At 42.1% G+C, this 18,545-nt stretch overlaps 1 protein-coding gene across 3 annotated transcripts in view; it reads left to right on the top strand.

Annotated features, from left to right (window-relative positions):
• LOC134966458 (indolethylamine N-methyltransferase-like) overlaps positions 1–18,545 on the top strand; it is a 250,349-nt gene that overhangs the window by 146,949 nt on the left and 84,855 nt on the right. For all 3 annotated transcript variants that reach the window (XM_063943214.1, XM_063943213.1, XM_063943215.1), the window contains exon 2: positions 8,601–8,801. In XM_063943214.1, the coding sequence (XP_063799284.1) occupies positions 8,651–8,801 (151 nt within the window). In that variant the 5' untranslated portion in view covers positions 8,601–8,650. The remainder of the gene's footprint in view (positions 1–8,600; positions 8,802–18,545) is intronic.

Raw genomic sequence — 18,545 nt, 5'->3', positions numbered from 1 at the left:
GCAGTCGCACTGCGGACATTGCGCATGCACATTAGCGACTATTCGCTCCGTTGCGAGAAAAAAATAACGAGCGAACAACTCGGAATGACCCCCAAAGTACTCTGTTCCTGCTGGCAGTGATTGTTTATTATTTAAACTGTTTATTATGATAAACATAAGTATTTTTTCTGTTAAGTGGGTGGAATAGATATTTTGTTTGTACTTCAGAGTATGTGGTACAAATCACTGCCAAACACACCTCTTCCTCCAGAGACTATTCAGGGATGCCTGTTCAGGCAAAAATGTTTCTGTTCCTGAAGTTTCCACACGTGGCAAAACATGTTGTGCTATAGTGAATGTGGAGAAAAATTCACACAGTGATGCCTTTTCAGACAAAATGGATCCTTCCCTGAAATTGCCCGCAGGTGGCAAACATGAGGTGCAAAAGTGAATGTGGAGAAACATTCACACAGGGATGCCTGTTCAGGCCAAACGGATCCTTCCCTGAAATTGCCCGCAGGCAGCAAAACATCAGGTGCAAAAGTGAATGTGGAGGAAAATTCATACAGGGATGCCTGTTCAGGCAAAATGTATCCTTCACTGAAATTGCCCGCAGGCAGCAAAGCGCCAGTGTCCACACCAGACATATTTCTCATGCTGGTAGCTTGCAAAGTACCGTTGGCTGAAGCTGGCACCATTAGGGCACCCATTAAGACAGAAGGGGTCCCAGCACTATGCCCCACTATTAAACTCTCCTGAGTCTGTATGTCTAGCATGTCTCTCTTCAGTGGACTGTGAGTCAGAAGAGGTGACTAGATCCTCAGCCTCTTCAGAGACATGTATAGTGACATACTAATAGCTAAGTGTGGCACTGGCCAAGATCTCCCACCAAATGATATAGCTTATATTGGAAGCTTAGTCAGAGGTATACAAGTTTGCCCAACTAGCCTGTAGAGCAACCCTAGTCACACAAATGGGTTTTAAAGTGTTAGTCAGGTCTCCAAGATGTACCTGCACTAATTGCCATGAAGTTGACTCTTCTTTTGGTTCACATGAGGGTGATAAGTCTCAAAGCAACCCCATGGATTAAATGTTAAGGCAAATTCACTTTTAAAATAAGTGATGCTGATGGTCCTTTGCTTTTTGTTCAGAAAGCCTGATTCTGCCATAGCTGGTAAACTAAGCAGTGTGAAAACTGTCCATGCTCTGGATGGTAGACCAGGATCTGTAGGTTTTTTCTGCAAATTAGAGTATCTAGTAGCTACTAAACATTAGCAGACCCAGCCTTCTAGAACAGAATTTCTCATAGAGGTCAATTGACTCAATCAGACTACAGCTAAATGTGAAGGCACTGAATACAAACTTACAAGACAGAAGGTTCAGGATGATTTCCTTTGGCCAGAATTTGGTTTTGTCTCAAAATAGACCTAATGTTTATGAGATTTTACTTTTGGTCTCAGTTCTTCATAACCATAGGCAGCTTTGATATTTTCTAATGAGACCAGCTGTGTCAGTGGACTGTAATGGTGTTTGAAATCTCAATAGCACCTTACACCTGCACACATTTAATGAAAGAAAGTGGTTCCATGTTATGTTATTGTCACCTCGTCAGAAAGTAGTCCACTGCATAATAGACCAGGACATATTAATCAGTCACCAAGGTTTAACTCTGTCTATCCTGGCCAGCTCAGATTTTCCATAAATTAGTTAAAATCTATTCTGACTCCTTTCCAAACATAGAAGCTATCTCTTCTTTCTCTCTGACGGCTCTTCCAGAGAAAGTGGTCAGAATTACATTTCACTGATAGTTCAACATCAGAATATACACTTAGACAAAGCTTTTAGAAAAGTGAAGTACTTGCACCTAAGGCTCTTCCATGTTTCCTTACACAATTGGGGAGCATTCACTCAAAACAAGACAGTGAGAGGCAGATCGTACATAATGAAGTAGTAGGCTCATATTTATCTGCTCTAGTTAAGGCCAGCCATGTTAGCCCTCAGAGCTTTAATTCCCAGTCAACTATTGGAATTTGCAGTCCAAATATGTCTGGACAACAACTGCATTTTCTACTCTAAACATGATGGGTGACCTAGATCTCTGTTACAAAAGCCCTAGGGATTAGGGAATGAGATATTCAAAGGCTGTTTACCTGACTTTGGGCAAAGTTCCCTTAAATTAATATTTCAAACATTGGTTCAAACCTTCAGCGGTTCCTAGAATAGATCATTTTGCAAATCTTTCTATAGCTCAGGTTCCTACAGTACCTTTGTACCCAGAGTGTGGAAACAGGGATCATTGAAGGGGGATGTAATGTCTTTCCCGTGGACAAAACTTTTTCTCACATATGTACATCACCTGTCCATCACCTACTTGTCTGCTGAAGATATTGCACAAAAAGAAAGTAGGCAAGGTATCCCAGTTAATCCTGGTATATGTTCTCTGGCCATACAGGGTATGGATCCCTTTAATTAGCTAGTTGTGCAAAGGACCCTAAATTCCTCTAGGTCCCTCCAAAGACTACTTCCAGAGAACTCCAGATCTCCTGGACAAGTTGTCACCATACATGTGGAAAATGACATTAATGGGCTACTAAAACTGAGTACACACCAGAACGATGTGTGCCACACTAATAGTGCTACACTATGTAATGATATATTGTGCCACTGTACTTGCTGCACAATCCGGTGTACAATGGCGTGATGTATCATTACATCATAGATGTAACTACCAGCAGTTGTTCATTGCTTTGTCCCACTATACGATGCATGATATATCATTTTGAGCCACATTAAAATATATATTGTACAATATATCACTTAGCGTGTACCCATCTAAGATTGTCTTCTACAGTAGTCCTTATCATTGCCTCACTGAGGCCATGCAAGGATAGATACTGTATCCTGCCATGATTAGATAATTTAATGCATGGTATACTACTGCTAATACAGCTAGATGAGCTTCTTTCCTTCCTGGACTTTCTGGCTGCAAAATATGAAGTAGCCCTAGAATCTGCCACCATCTGCTTTATAGTGCAGCTCTTGCCTTGTTTTCACCAAAGATAACTGAAGACATGTTTTTTACTACCCAGTGCTATTAATCCACAATATTCTAGTACTTGGGATATAGAACCTATTTTGACCTTGGACACAAGTTCAGAGAGTGTCCTTTTATTAAGGAAATTCATGTTATTACTAAGTTAAACTTTAGTGGCCAGAGGTGCTGGACCAACCTTAATTTATATTACTGATCCAAAAAACTCCCCTTTGAAAATTATGTAGATTAGTCTGAGAATGGACAAATCCAAGTCTTTGTTTGGATAATCAGCTTCACTCATACAGTACTTGAAACTTACTGTTCTGCTAACATGTGAATCTTTGCAGGTAGTTTTTACTTGCGATAAACTCCTTTGGCTTGCCAAACCTTCTATAAATAGAGAATGAATAGTTACAGCTATGAAAAGCCATGGCATTTACCATTCCCAATTTAAGGGACACTCCTTCTGGGATGCCGACACCAGTGTAGCAACAAAAAGTATGTTCCTACTTTCCATAATGCATGCCACTTGTTGGTCCTCTGAGTAAATGTTTGCCAAGCATTAATGGAGACCAACTGGTCTTCCAAGTAACCATCAGGTATGTGGTAGTCTACCCACCAGCTGTTGCTAAGTGGCAAGTCTCCCATTGAACAAACAGTAGTTTGCTGGAATCTATGACATGAAAACTTTCTTTGTTCTAGGGAATAGGATTGCCATCTAGCAACAGCACCCACCTTACCCACCCATTACCTTGCTAGGTCTGTTGGTTGCTCTGTCCAGAGTTGCTTTCTCCTGGGTGGGCCAGGGGAGCATGAGATGCCACAGGCATCAAAAGCTAGAGACATAAAATTATTGCTTCTGTCACACCATTTAGTTGTCCAATTTCTGGTCAAGTCAACATCTGTTCTTTCTCTTTAATATCAGTTGGGCCCATAGCTGTGCTTAGTCTGTGGACGTCCTTCATGCTGTTATGTTTTTTTTTTTACCATAACTTCCTAACATTGATCCAAACTATGTTTTTGTTACCAGTTCAGTAAACATTATAAAAGATTCATGTCAGTCTCTTCTTTCCTTGCATTTGAAGTGATGTACCTCAAATTATGTACTTCCTCATTATCCAAGTCTAGGCTTGCGATTGCCATCAGTAGGCTTTCAAAAAATCTACCTAAGGGTGGGTCCAAGCGGTCACATGACCTTTTGCTCAGAGAGCAGATGCTTGGCCCGGCCCTCCTCTGTAGGATCAAGCTAAGGGATTTTTTAGTTTTCATTTGAACTTGTTCCAGCGATAATCAGGAGGCTTGCTAACCCACCCTACCAGCTGTTGCTCGGTGGCAATTCTATGCTCTAGAACAAAGAAAGTTTGCAGGTCATAGTTTCCTGCAAACTACTGTACTGTAATACGTATACTATCGGGTGTGTAATGCCACGAGTTCTATTCCCACTCTATGGGTGACGTGGACACCCACGAGTGGGAATAGTCCCTGCTGGTCGGCATACCGACCATTGGGATTGTGAGGGGGCGGGATGTAGGGGGAGGTAACTACTATCATAGTGAGCCAGCTAACCATATTGATGAAAAGCTACAGGCTGTCACACAAGTATATACTGCTGCAGGATAGCTGGAGACTAGTCTTGTTTCTTATTAATAGCAGATGGGCTTCACTCGTCAGCTGTTTAATACACACTTGCTGACTGCAAAGTGCTATATTTGCAACATTGTATCTAACTAGTGCTCCGAAACAAGCTATCTAAGCTGGAAAGAGCATGAAATTGTACCCATAACTGTCTGGAGTGTTAACCAAGGCTATGAGACAGACTGCAGTGCTGAATAGCCTGACAATAACGTTATACGGTCAGATTTCTATAAGGAGTGCAATCTGTTTTATAAAATGCCTTTGAATAAATACACACAATCGGAATAAGTCTGTTTATGATGTGAGTATAACACTGCCAAGTCCTTACAGGCAGTGACAGTGGAATTACACAACACCTGTATTTCATAAACGTGTACAACATACATTGCTCCTGCTCACTATATAAGTCATAATACTCTTATGAAAATCACACTGCCTGACCTATAAAGGCAGTGATAGCCACCAATTATTGCCCTGACCATGTGCGTATAACTGGAGTAGCTGTATGTATTACATAGATTAATGTATTACATAGATTATAGATTAATTATGGAAACATAAAATGTGTTATGAACAATCTCTGGAGTGGCTATTGTAACATCAATAATAAGCCTGATCCTTCATTAGCTTCTAAAGGAAATAACATTGCTAGACTTATAGAATGCAGTGAGAAGTTTGTCATAACGTCATTCAGGTATAACAGAAGCAATACCCTAGGACAGGGGTGGCCAACCAGTCAGAGGCAAAGAGCCAGAAAAAATCTGTAGTTAAGGGCAAGAGACAGTATCATGCGCACGCTGAAGGCGCGCACGCAAACATGGGGGCATGGCCTAGTTTTCACAAAGCCACACCCCATTTTGTGCGCACACCTTTCGTTATGACGTTTGTAGGAGTATGACCTTGTGTCATAACTCCGTTTTAAGTCATGTTGTACAGTGCCAAATATATATAATGCCCCGGTACAGTGCCACATACATATAAAAATGTCAAAAAATGGGTGCCTCCACACTGCCAGAAACATATGTCCCCACAGTGCCACATACACATATGTCCCCACAGTGCCAGATACATATATGCCCCACAGTGCCAGATACATATATTTGCCTCACAGTGCCAGATATATATATATGCCTCACAGTGCCAGATACATATGACCCCCCAGTGCCAGATATACATGCCCCCCAGTGCGAGATATACATTTCCCCCCAGTGCCAGCTATGCCCCCAGTGCCAGATATATATGTCCCCACAGTGCCAGCTATGCCCCTAGTGCCAGATATATATGTCCCCAAAGTGCCAGCTATGCCCCCAATGCAGTGTCCCCACAGTGCCAGATATGCCCCCAGTGCCAGATATACATGTCCCCACACAGTGCCACGCAGCTGCCGGTCCGCGAGCTCTGATTGGCTCACGGACCGGCGCTGAATTGAAGAGAGACACAGCCGCCGGAGAGTGAGGGGCAGGAGAGGCGCACGCTGCGCTCTCCTCCCCTCACAGACAGCAGCAGCGCGGTGAGCAGCACGGGGGAAGGGGTGCCCAGGGCAGCGGTGGCCAGGAGCCGGCTGAGCCGCATGCGGTGGATGAAAGAGCCGCATGCGGCTCGAGAGCCGCGGGATGGTCAACTCTGCCCTAGGACATCTGTTAAACATTTAATAGGACGTTGCAGTATGTAATAATTTCCACTCCTATAGGAATGGTATATTCTGATAAGATATAAAAAGGGATCTAATTACTATAAGGACATTATCCCGAACATTACACCATTTATGTTAGCATACATACTCCTTTGCATTGAAACTATATATGACATATGGAAAGCAATGAGTAGGATATTTATAAGAAAGACAACACACGGATGATCTCCTGGAAGTAGCTTCATTGTAATAAACCAGTGAGGATTGTGTAGGTTGTAGCAACACACTTTGGCTTATTTACCAGATAACATTTGAACCATATGTAATATACTGTATTATTAACCACTCAGACACCCACTAGGGTGAAGTACATGATCAACATATAGAATAGTCCAATGAGCCTGAACAATTGTACAAAGAGGCCTATGGCACAATATTTTTACATTTTCAACTCTCTTTATATTTTCTATAATTTTAATATTTTTCCATCTCATATTCTTTTGTGGGGGACTGATGTAATTTTAATTAATTCTATAATAAAAGTTATATTGTATTGTCTAATTGTATAGAATATTGAATGGTGCACCAGTAATCTACCTCTTTTTTCTTTTGTAAACATATACGTTAGTATGACAGAAAAATCCTGCCTCCACCTGCCTTATCTCACCGCACATTACTGATGTCTCAAGTACACACCCACCTGTGTCTCCAACACTATCCCCCCTGTGTTTTCATTACACCATACCCCTGTGACTCTGGCACCACCCCCTGTGTCACCAGCACCACCCTTTCTGTGTTTCTGCAGCACAATACCCATTATGTCTCTAGCCTTACTGTGTTTCTATAGTACCATCCCCCTGTGCCTTCAGCCCCAACCAATCTGTGACTCCAGTGCCAACCCACCAGATTCTTCAGTACCAACCCACATGTGATTCCAGCACCACTCCACCTTTGTCTCCAACCCATCCCCATTGTGTCTCTATCACCATCCGTCTTACAGTATGTCTCCAACACCATCCCCTTGTTTTTGCAGCACCATCCTACTGCCTCTCCAGCACCATCCCACTATCTCTCCAGCACCATCCCACCTATGTTCCAGCACCATCCCTCCTCTGTTCCAGTGCAATTTCCCTGTGTCTCCAGCATCTCCCTCTTGTGTCTGCAGCAACATCTCACTGTCTCTCCAGCACCATCCCACTATTGTGTCTCCAGCGCCATTTTCCTGTGCCTGTCTGTCCCTATTCCTCCTGGTTCACCTAAGAGAAAGCCAATACTTACTTCCCTGTTTTTTTCTGTGATCCTCTTTGTAGGTTTATTAAGCTGGCTTCTTTGGAGAAAGTGCAGAGGTCAGGGGTGCAGCATGTGAACAGGGACTTGTGGTGCTACTGTAGGGCAATAAGCCACAAATGTCCTGCTGTATATTTTGAATGGGGGCACTCCCACTGGCACCCCCATCACCTCTGTTACTCCAAGGATTGGAAAACTTCACCTGGCGGTCTATTTAATAGCTGTGGCTGTGGGTGCAAAGTAGCTCTGACGTGCCCCAGACAGAACCCCTGGCTGGAGTAGGTGCCTGGAGCACAAGCATGTGGGTGCATCCCCTTTAGCCGAGGTAGATTTATTGTGGGATATTCAATTGTCAGAAAAGTCAGTTGGGTGTCTGTTTTTTCTGTCTATTACATATGAAGAAACAGACTCCCAACTAACTTTTCACACAATTGAATACCTCCCCATTGGGTTTATTCCTAGTAATGTATTTTCTGCAAAGTTGTATGCACATATTAAAATGCAGTGTAGGGGCCGGATGTAATAACGCCTGAGAACGCCATAGGTGCCAGACGCCAGGCTTTCTCTGACTATTTTTTGAAGGGGTAATCACTTACAAGATTGCACCTCTGGTGATCTTGGGCATCATTACATCATTACATCCGGCCCTAGTTCTTGATATTTTGTGATTTTTGAATGATCCTTACTTTTACTTTGAATAACAAGCATGCTGCAAAATTAGATAACATATTTCTATATAACAGAATGGGAAAAGGGCTTTAATGAGTCTCAGAGGTAGATCGACTAAAGCTTCTAAAACATACAAGATGGAGATGTTGCCCATAGCAACCAATCAGATTCTATCATTTTGTAGAATGGAATTAAGAATTGAGACTGATTTGAGTCTCGTGCTAAATAGTGTAGTGTGTAATGTTCACTATTGTTACCTTTTCAAAGTACATGAGAAATAAATCAAATTTCAAAATGTAATAGCAAGGTAATCCATATGTTGTTGTTTCTTTATTGAATCATTTAAATATTTATATCCTACAGCATCTAACTGCAGTCAGACATAATTTAAGTCACCCTGAGAGAAGAACATCATGGAGACACCCTGCAACACAGAGCAGACCTACAACGATGAGTTTAACCCATTAGATTACTACAATACATACTATGCTCCAGGAGAAGGAAAGCTTACTGGAGAATGGACAGACTTTGTGTTTCGGAATCTTCATGAAACCTTTTCTCCAGGTAAATATAAAACACTAAACAGAAACACCAATTCATTGCTTATAGAGCTGTACAAGCAGTGTTACCGCTACACTAATTCATGCAATATTACTATGTTTAAGCGTTACTAAAAGATATGGTTTATCATATCTGTGTTTAATGCTATAACTGACAAACACACACACACACACACACACACACACACACACACACACACTTGCAAAATGATTCATCCCCCTAAGAATTCAACAGATTTATTTGAATTACAAATGAGACCTAGGCCAGGTACACACTAGAGCAATATTGGGATGACATGTAATTTTGAGGCAAATTGGAATGACATATTGTCCATATCACACAATGCTCAGTTGCACACTCACGTGCGTCATATTTGACATCTTCTGGTTGGTCGTGCTGCAGGTCAATCAGAAGATATAGTGAACAATGTGGTGCACATCGTGTAGTGTGTACGACCAACCAGATGACCAGGCGATATGTCATTTCGATTTGGTCTCTGTAGATGTCACCTCTTGCCAGTGATTTAAAGATTTTGTTCTTGTGTACAGGAACAACAAAAAATTGTATAAGATGAAATGATATGAAGAGCATTCAATCGCTTGAAAGATTGCACAGTGTGTATGCTCAGTATCTTTTGTTTTTTAATAAAGGGGACTTGGAATGACCAATACATTGTTTTCGCATTACAAAGAGTCTGAGTTTTTCAAATCTGTTTTCCGATATTTTATGGCCTCAATTGATGAGAGGTTGTGGTTTGAGGAGTTGGTGAGTTGTTGGAGAGTTCTTTTTTGATTACTGAGCGCTATATTGAGGTTGGTAGCTCTCTTGTCTTATAAATTGTCTTGCTTATTAGTAGTTTGTCCTAGTTTTCTGTTTTTTTCCTGTACATTGTCATTGTTTCTGTTTGTGTGCATGTGCAGTTTGTTTAGTAGGAGTTGAGTGTGGTAATTTTTTGACGTTAAGTGTTGTGTGTGTCATTTTTGAGTCTGAGGCTAATGAGGTGGGGAGGTGAAGGAGGAGACAGCTGAGGCGCCACACTCTTCTGATGAGGAGAGTGAGTCAAGCACAGTGTAGAATAATTTCCATGTTGTGCAAGGTTCTCAAACCCTTCAAAGTTGTCACATGTGAAAAGTTAGTACGGACACTTTTACCTTGAGTCAGGTCATTCCCCTCTTCAGGATTTTGCAAAAGCGGCTGGAGAAAGTGGAGGAGGAGCTGAAATGAAGCGATTGTTCTAAGTATGACGGACTTGTAGATGAAGCTCTTAATTCGCTTTGCCAGGATTCAAGTGTTGTCAATCTCTTGAAATCAGATCATTATATTTTGGCGACAGTACTTGATCCTATGCTTAAGTCATACATTGTGTCTTTCTTTCCAATGGGCACAAATCTGCAGAGATGTAAAGAGCTGTTGGTGAGAAAATTGTAAGCTCAAGCGGAACGTAACATGGCAACATCTTCATTTTCTCCAGCAACTGCTGCAGTGAGGAAAAAAATTACATTTTCCTAAGAGACCTGCTGACGGTGATGCAGATCCGTCAGGAACAACTTTTGACATTCGTCCGAACTGAAGGAGCTATCTACAATTACTGACATGTCTACTGTCACTGCATATGATGCTGTCACCATTGAAAGAATGGTTGATGATTGTTTCAGTGATAGCATCCAAATAGACATGTCAGACAGTCCGTTTCAATACTGGCAGGAAAAAGAGGCGATTTAGCCTTTAGTGTTATAGCAGGGCTGAGGTTTCAGGATTAATTTTATTACTGCCTGCACAGTTATCCTTCTTGGTCAAAGAAGCCTCAAAAGTGTGCCATCCCCATCCCCCTCTTCCATTTTGTTTGCTGTTAGCTGGTGTCAGCTTTGTTAGTGGTGGGAAAGAACGGTTTGCTATCACCATCTGCTTCTGAACTTGAGGTGCTCTCCCCTCCAATACATGAGTGAAGTAATTGAAATAGAATAGTTTCTGAACTGCAACTCCACCTATGTGGTCTATTTGATAGAGTGTGGTTGTGGCATCCAGTACGTAGGCCGCACTGTAAGAAAATTGAAAGTGCGGTTTTTGGAACATAGGAGAAATATAATAAAAAAAATGTCCCTTACATAGTCTCTCCAGACATACGAGTTCCTGTGAACTGGGTGCCATAGCCAACATTCGTGTATTAGCTTTAGAGCAAGCAAAACTTACAGAAAGGGGGGGTGATCGGTTCAATTTATTCTATAGGAGGGAGGCCTTCTGGATTTTCAAGTTGAAAACACTTGAACCGTGCGGCCTTAATGAAAATATTGAATTGAACAATATTTGATGAAAAAAGATCTTATTGATTGAGCTCTATATTGCCCTCTCATTCACTCTCATTTGCTCCCCCGTTCCAGTTTCAATTCCTCTCTTGACCTCCTCTCTTTTCCTATCTGTCCATGAAATATACAAATTTACACTATAATGCTGAATGGCAGCTGAAGAATTGTCACCTCATCTGCTTATTGCTTATTGTTTATTGTTTATTTATATGGCTTTATGTAATGTAGTATATTTAAGTATTAAAATAAATAGCCAGTATGATATTTTTGTCTAGATACCTTTGTTTTAATCTGCTGGGGTCTGTTTCTTATCTATCTGAATATTTATCTACTCATGATTGAGTGTTAGAGAATTTTTAGACGGCCACAGCCGGATATATATATATATATATATATATATATATATACCGCAACTACCACCGAAGTGGAAGGTGCACTCTCGCCAAAATCAGTCTCTGAGTCCAATTGTTGAATCAACTCGGTTTAATCAGGTTCAAAAGTGATGCCGTCAATCATCGACGTTTCGGTCCATATGTGGACCTTTATCAAGACAGGCACTTCAAAACATCTAAACAATAAACATTAAAAACAATTAAAATCAATGTAATATGAAAACAAACCAAATCACCTACACCATCACCACCAGTGCCTCCCAGGCCCTAATGACAGTCAAGGAATGGCTGGAGAATACAACTGGACAATATTAGACGTGCTTAAAGTGCATCACGTGCCCATGCTCCAATAGTCAAGGGAAACCTCCACCTACACCTCATGCCTCAACGAGGTACAAATATACCTAACGGGTGAGATTACCTGGGCAAAACACCAATATCAGTATGACCTGATGTATGGTTCCTTTTAGATAGGACCCACTGTAATTAGAGTAAGATATGTGGCCTGTCAACAACCAACCAGGAACAACTAAAGGTATATGAAAAAAACAACTAAGGAAGTATAAAACATGCAACCTAATGTAAGTCATACCTGGTGCAATATAAGACAACATTTAACAGCTATTACTCAATCAGCTAGGGTCAGCATGTCATCTATAACCAAAAAGAAAAAAAGTACTTACAGACTATTCAAGAAACAAACACCACAAGTAGCAGCGGAGGAAGCATACTTACAGCTCAGGTGCCATGAGCCTAATGGTAGCTGCATGCTGCATAGAGCCAAAGCTAGGCTATTTAGGGTACTCAAACAGGAAGTGCCTATTAAAACTACAAAAGTTAATACACACTGCTATAAAGGAAACCAACAGGCCTGATCAATAACCCTGCATACTAGAATAAGTAGTGCAGTGGCCGAATCAATTATGGGACACAAAGAACACCATAAATGTATAAAACACTTTCAATTACATTTAAACTGGACACGCGACGGGGACGCGACTTCCGCGTTCCACCAACCGGAAGTTGATGCGTTCCACTAACCGGAAGTAACGCGGCCCGGTGCCGCCGAGCGGAAAAGCCGCTGAGAATACACAAACCCCAGAAACGGGGTATAGACAAGTAGGGCAATCTGGCAACAGTTCAAGGGTCAAGTGAGGTGGAGCCTATGGTATCCTGACTGTAATCTGAATCTCGATCATTACAAAGTCCCGCCCCGCCGGAAGTGACATCAGGGCTCAGCAGGCTCTCGAGGGGTCAATAAAGCTGTCAATCACAGAAAAAGTCTCAGTGTAAAAACACTGATCCTATAATGTTATATGGGTGAATAATGTGTGGGCAGATTAAATACCTGGGGGGCATGGCGACCAATAATCTCACCAACCTCGTATCAAATACATCTTAATCCATCAAACCAACAGAGAAATATATCAAATTAAAGGAAAATACACATTGGGTAAAGGTTCAAATATTGTTAAACATAAAAATAAAATTGGTCGTTGTATGGTGAGATGATTAGTCAAACGGCCCCCTCATGATCTGTCAAGGACCTGGGATGGCTACGGGAATGAAAAACAACAAACATAAAAAATAATAATAACATAAAACACTTATTTAAACAATAAGTGCACATCATTAATAGTAAACGAATAAGTGAGGAACATCAGAAGGAATTCACAGTGTACGTAGACATCTTGGATAGTATATGATTACTTATTCGTACTGATGCGCCATACACTTAATCAAGTCGAAAGGTAACAAATAGGACAATCCAAAGTAACACCTACAAAAAAATGTTGAGTGGATTAGCCTCATTGAGGCCTCTCGGAGCTACCGTATTAAGTTTATGAATCCAGAAACTTTCCCTATGTTTTAGAGTTAGTATTCGGTCCCCACCACATTGGAGGGGGGGGGGACCCAATCAATAAGTTGACATTTGAGGGTTGCTACTTGGTGTCGTGCCACTGGTTTATCAGAGTTGCTTGAAAGCAGGGCCGTGTGGATGGACGAACGGTGGTTAGCCATTCGATCACGGAAGGGGCGTGTCGTCAGTCCGACGTAACAAAGCCCACAATGGCATTTTAGGAGGTAAATCACATAATCCAGTCGACAATGGAGATTATACTTGATGGAGATCTTTTTCCCTGTATGGGGATGGTAGAGAACAGGGCCAATTATCATCGATCTACACGTGGTGCATCCCCCACAAGAGAAAACGGCCCGGCTTGGCCTGCATAAGATGGATATTAGACTTATTTTGTTCAGGGAAAGTAGTCGGCCTCATCAATAACTGTTTTAAATTAGCACCCCGCCTATAGGCCACCATTGGTGCTGGAGCCCTAGCAAAGGGCAAATGATTGTCAGATGCTATTATGGGCCAATGTCTCCGTAATGCTTTTCTGGTGACATTTGAAGTACTGTCGAATTGGGTGGAAAAGATCATACGATTCTCACTAACCGTGCTTTTAACCTGTTGCCCATTAAAAATATTATTCGCTTTCCTTAGACACCTTGTGAGTACCGCTCTGGAATACCCTCGTTCCAAATAGCGGGTGGTTATTTCAGCACATTGTAGGTCTTTGAGTGTAGAGGTGGAATTGATCCTCATTGCTCGGAGATATTGTGATATTGGTAAACCCTCTTTTAGTGCAGGAGGGTGATGACTATTCGCATGTAGGGTCAAATTGCGGTCCGTGGGTTTACGGAACATGGTGGTATCAAGACGATTCCCATTTTTGATAATATTGACGTCCAGGAAGTTAATGGTCGTAGCTGACACTGAGTACGTGAATTTTATAGGACTATCTTTTGAATTAAGTTGACTCACCATGTTAGTGAATTCAAGTTCAGAACCTTCCCAGAGCAAAAAAATTTCATCAATAAACCTTTTAAAAAAAGGTATATGATGCCCATATCTCGGCAACAGATGAGTGTTCTCATAATGGGCCATGAAAAGGTTTGCGTACGACGGGGCCAAATTTGACCCCATCGCCGTTCCAGCGATTTGTAAAAAGTAGTCGTTTTTATACATGAAGTGATTGCAAGTCAGGACCAATGAGGTCAATTCCAACACAAACTCGGTAGGGTACTCTTTACAGGGAAAGTTAGAAAGAAAGGTCCGTATTACCTCTAAACCCTGCTGGTGGGGTATAACCATGTATAAAGAACACACATCCATCGTGACCAACAAAGTGTGATCACTAAGCTTGTCAAAATTCTGGAGATGGGAAAAAAGTCCCCAGTGTCCCTAAGATAGCTCTCGGTTTTGGAAACTAAAGGCTGTAAAATACTATCAACAAAAATGGCAATGAGCTGCAAAAGAGAAGCTTCTGCAGCGATAATAGGTCTGCCTGGAGGGCATACAAGCGTTTTATGAATCTTAGGTAGTGTGTACAAAATGGGACACCTGGGTGAGTCTATAGTAAGATATTTAAATAAATCCTCACAGATGTATCCCTGCTCATAACCTAGCTTCAAACACTGATCAATTTTAGATTTCATCTTGGGCATAGGATTGACGTTCAACTTGCGATAAATCATAACATCTGCTAGTTGTCGATTAATTTCTGCATCATAGTCAGTCCAGTTTTGGACAACAATAGCGCTGCCCTTATCTGCAGGGCGGATCACTATGTTAGATGAATCTCTAAGTGTTTGTATAGCTGTCCTTTCAGCAGAAGAAAGATTATCGAACATTTTTTTAGGAGGCGGGATTTCCGAATCCCGTTGTACCAGCCGTAAGAATGTTTTGATGCTAGGGTTAGAGGATGGGGGATCAAATGTGGATTTGGGCCTGAAGTCTGACTTTACTTTATCGGTGGATTTATTGGCAAAATATTCTCGTAGGCGAAGAGAACGCCCAAATTTATATTGGTCAATAGACCTTTTGAACGAATTAGTTCTACAGGTGGGGACAAACGATAAACCCCAGGCCAGAAGTTTGGTTTCAGCTTCATTTAACTCATTGCTTGATAGATTGAAAACATTGTTTACTGTCATCTCCTCCTCCCTCTTCTCCCGGTACCCCCCTCTCCTCGGGTGCGGTCAGTGCCGCTTCTTAACACTCTGGAACGATTGGAGGGCGTCTCGCCTCGTCGCTCTAAAAAACGAGTAGAATCACTCGTACCCTCATAGTAGTCAGTATCGGAAGTAGAGGCGGAGGAGACTAAGTCATGAGAAAAAGGTTGAGCTTTCTGCCTACATATGGCCTCTTTTGACGTTCATTGGTGCTACTCCCTAGTAGCCAGCGATATACTGTATGATTTTGGTAGTCGCTGGTTACAGTGGACAATCATTTGCCCTTTGCTAGGGCTCCTGCACCAATGGTGGCCTATAGGCGGGGTGCTAATTTAAAACAGTTATTGATGAGGCCGACTACTTTCCCTGAACAAAATAAGTCTAATATCCATCTTATGCAGGCCAAGCCGGGCTGTTTCTCTTGTGGGGGATGCACCATGTGTAGATCGATGATAATTGGCCCCGTTCTCTACCATCCCCATACAGGGAAAAAGATCTCCATCAAGTATCATCTCCATTGTCGACTGGATTATGTCATTTACCTCCTAAAATGCCCTTGTGGGCTTTGTTAAGTCGGACTGACGACACACCCCTTCCGTGATCGAATGGCTAACCACCGTTCGTCCATCCACACGGCCCTGCTTTCAGGCACCTCTGATAAACCAGTGGCACGACACTTCGTGTCTGCTAGACACCAAGTAGCAACCCTCAAATGTCAACTTATTTATTGGTTTCCCTCCCCCCAATGTGGTGGGGACCGAACACTAACTCTAAAACATAGGGAAAGTTTCTGGATTCATAAACTTAATACGGTAGCTCCAAGAGGCCTCAATGAGGCTAATCCACTCAACATTTTTTTGTAGGTGTTACTTTGGATTGTCCCATTTGTTACCTTTTGACTTGATTAAGTGTATGGCGCATCAGTACGAATACGTAATCATATACTATCCAAGATGTCTACGTACACTTTGAATTCCTTCTGATGTTCCTCACTTATTCGTTTACTATTAATGATGTGCACTTATTGTTTAGATAAGTGTTTTATGTTATTATTATTTTTTATGTTTGTTGTTTTTCATTCCCGTAGTCATCCCAGGTCCTTGACAGATCATGAGGGGGCCGTTTGACTAATCATCTCACCATACAACGACCAATTTTATTTTTATGTTTAACAATATTTGAACCTTTACCCAATGTGTATTTTCCTTTAATTTGATATATCTCTCTATTGGTTTGATGGATTAAGATGTATTTGATACGAGGTTGGTGAGGTTATTGGTCGCCATGCCCCCCAGGCATTTAATCTGCCCACACATTATTCACCCATATAACATTATAGGGTCAGTGTTTTTACACTGAGACTTTTTCTGTGATTGACAGCTTTATTGACCCCTCGAGAGCCTGCTGAGCCCTGATGTCACTTCCGGTGGGGCGGGACTTTGTAATGATCGAGATTCTGATTACAGTCAGGATACCATAGGCTCCACCTCACTTGACCCTTGAACAGTTGCCTGATTGCCCTACTTGTCTATACCCCGTTTCTGGGGTTTGTGTATTCTCAGCGGCTTTTCCGCTCGGCGGCGCCGGGCCGCGTTACATCCGGTTAGTGGAACGCATCAACTTCCGGTTGGTGGAACGCAGAAGTCGCGTCCCCGGCGCGCGTCCAGTTTAAATGTAATTGAAAGTGTTTTATACATTTATGGTGTTCCTTGTGTCCCATAATTGATTCGGCCACTGCACTACTTATTCTAGTATGCAGGGTTATTGATCAGGCCTGTTTGTTTCCTTTATAGCAGTGTGTATTAACTTTTGTAGTTTTAATAGGCACTTCCTGTTTGAGTGCCCTAAATAGCCTATCTTTGGCTCTATGCAGCATGCAGCTACCATTAGGCTCATGCAGGGGCGGATTGGGAAACAAAAGTGGCCCTGGAAAAATTTCTAAAAGTGGCCTAATGTGGGTGGCACCAAATCAACTGTAGGCGGAGCCAATACCAAAGTAGGCGGGATTAATACTTCAAATTAATATTACACCTCATAACCCAGTGATCACGCTGAGCCGAAACTAAAGTGGGTCCCAGGGACCCCTCACTTTTAAAAATTGGGGTCCTACCTGTCCTATTCTGGGTCCCATCGGAATGAAGGTTATTATTAATCTTATTAATGATTCCAATAAAAAAACACAGAGTTAATTATTCAAATATAAAAACACAGAGTTGATTTGAACAGTCCAAAAGTGTTGCAAAGGGTAGGGGGGGGGGGGTGACAGTGCTGCTGGGCTGTGTAGTATACAGGACACCCTGCACCAGAGCTGTAACTAGACATTTTGGTGCCCTTTGGCAGAAACAGAATTGGTGCCCCTCCTGCTATACCCAAAAGAAGGGACAGTGCGCGCCCAAGGCGCGCAGCAAAAATTTAGGGGAGTGGCTTTGTGGGGAAGGGGCGTCACCACATAATAGTGCCAATTAACATTACACCACACAGTAGTGCCACTTATACACATTGCACCAGGTAGAACCTCCTATACACACTGCGCCAGGTATATACATGTTATACACTTTGTGCCGGGCAGAGCACATTATACACATTGCACCTTGTAAAGCACATTATACACATTGCACCTTGTACAGAACATTATACACATTGCACCAGGTAGAGCACGTTATACACTTTGCGCCAGGTAAAGCACGTTATACACATTGCAGAAGGTAGAGCACGTTATACACTTTGCGCCAGGTAAAGCACGTTATACACATAGCACCAGGTAGAGCACGTTATACACTTTGCGCCAGGTAAAGCACGTTATACACATTGCACCAGGTAGAGCACGTTATACACTTTGCGCCAGGTATAGCACGTTATACACATAGCACCAGGTAGAGCACGTTATACACTTTGCGCCAGGTAAAGCACGTTATACACATTGCACCAGGTAGAGCACGTTATACACTTTGCGCCAGGTAAAGCACGTTATACACATAGCACCAGGTAGAGCACGTTATATACTTTGCGCAAGGTAAAGCACGTTATACACATAGCAC

The sequence above is a fragment of the Pseudophryne corroboree genome, chromosome 10 (genome assembly GCF_028390025.1).
Source record: "Pseudophryne corroboree isolate aPseCor3 chromosome 10, aPseCor3.hap2, whole genome shotgun sequence".
In the NCBI taxonomy this organism is placed as follows: domain Eukaryota; kingdom Metazoa; phylum Chordata; class Amphibia; order Anura; family Myobatrachidae; genus Pseudophryne; species Pseudophryne corroboree.
The sequence above is the reverse complement of the archived record's forward strand: the minus strand, read 5'-3'. Positions and strand labels throughout refer to the sequence as shown.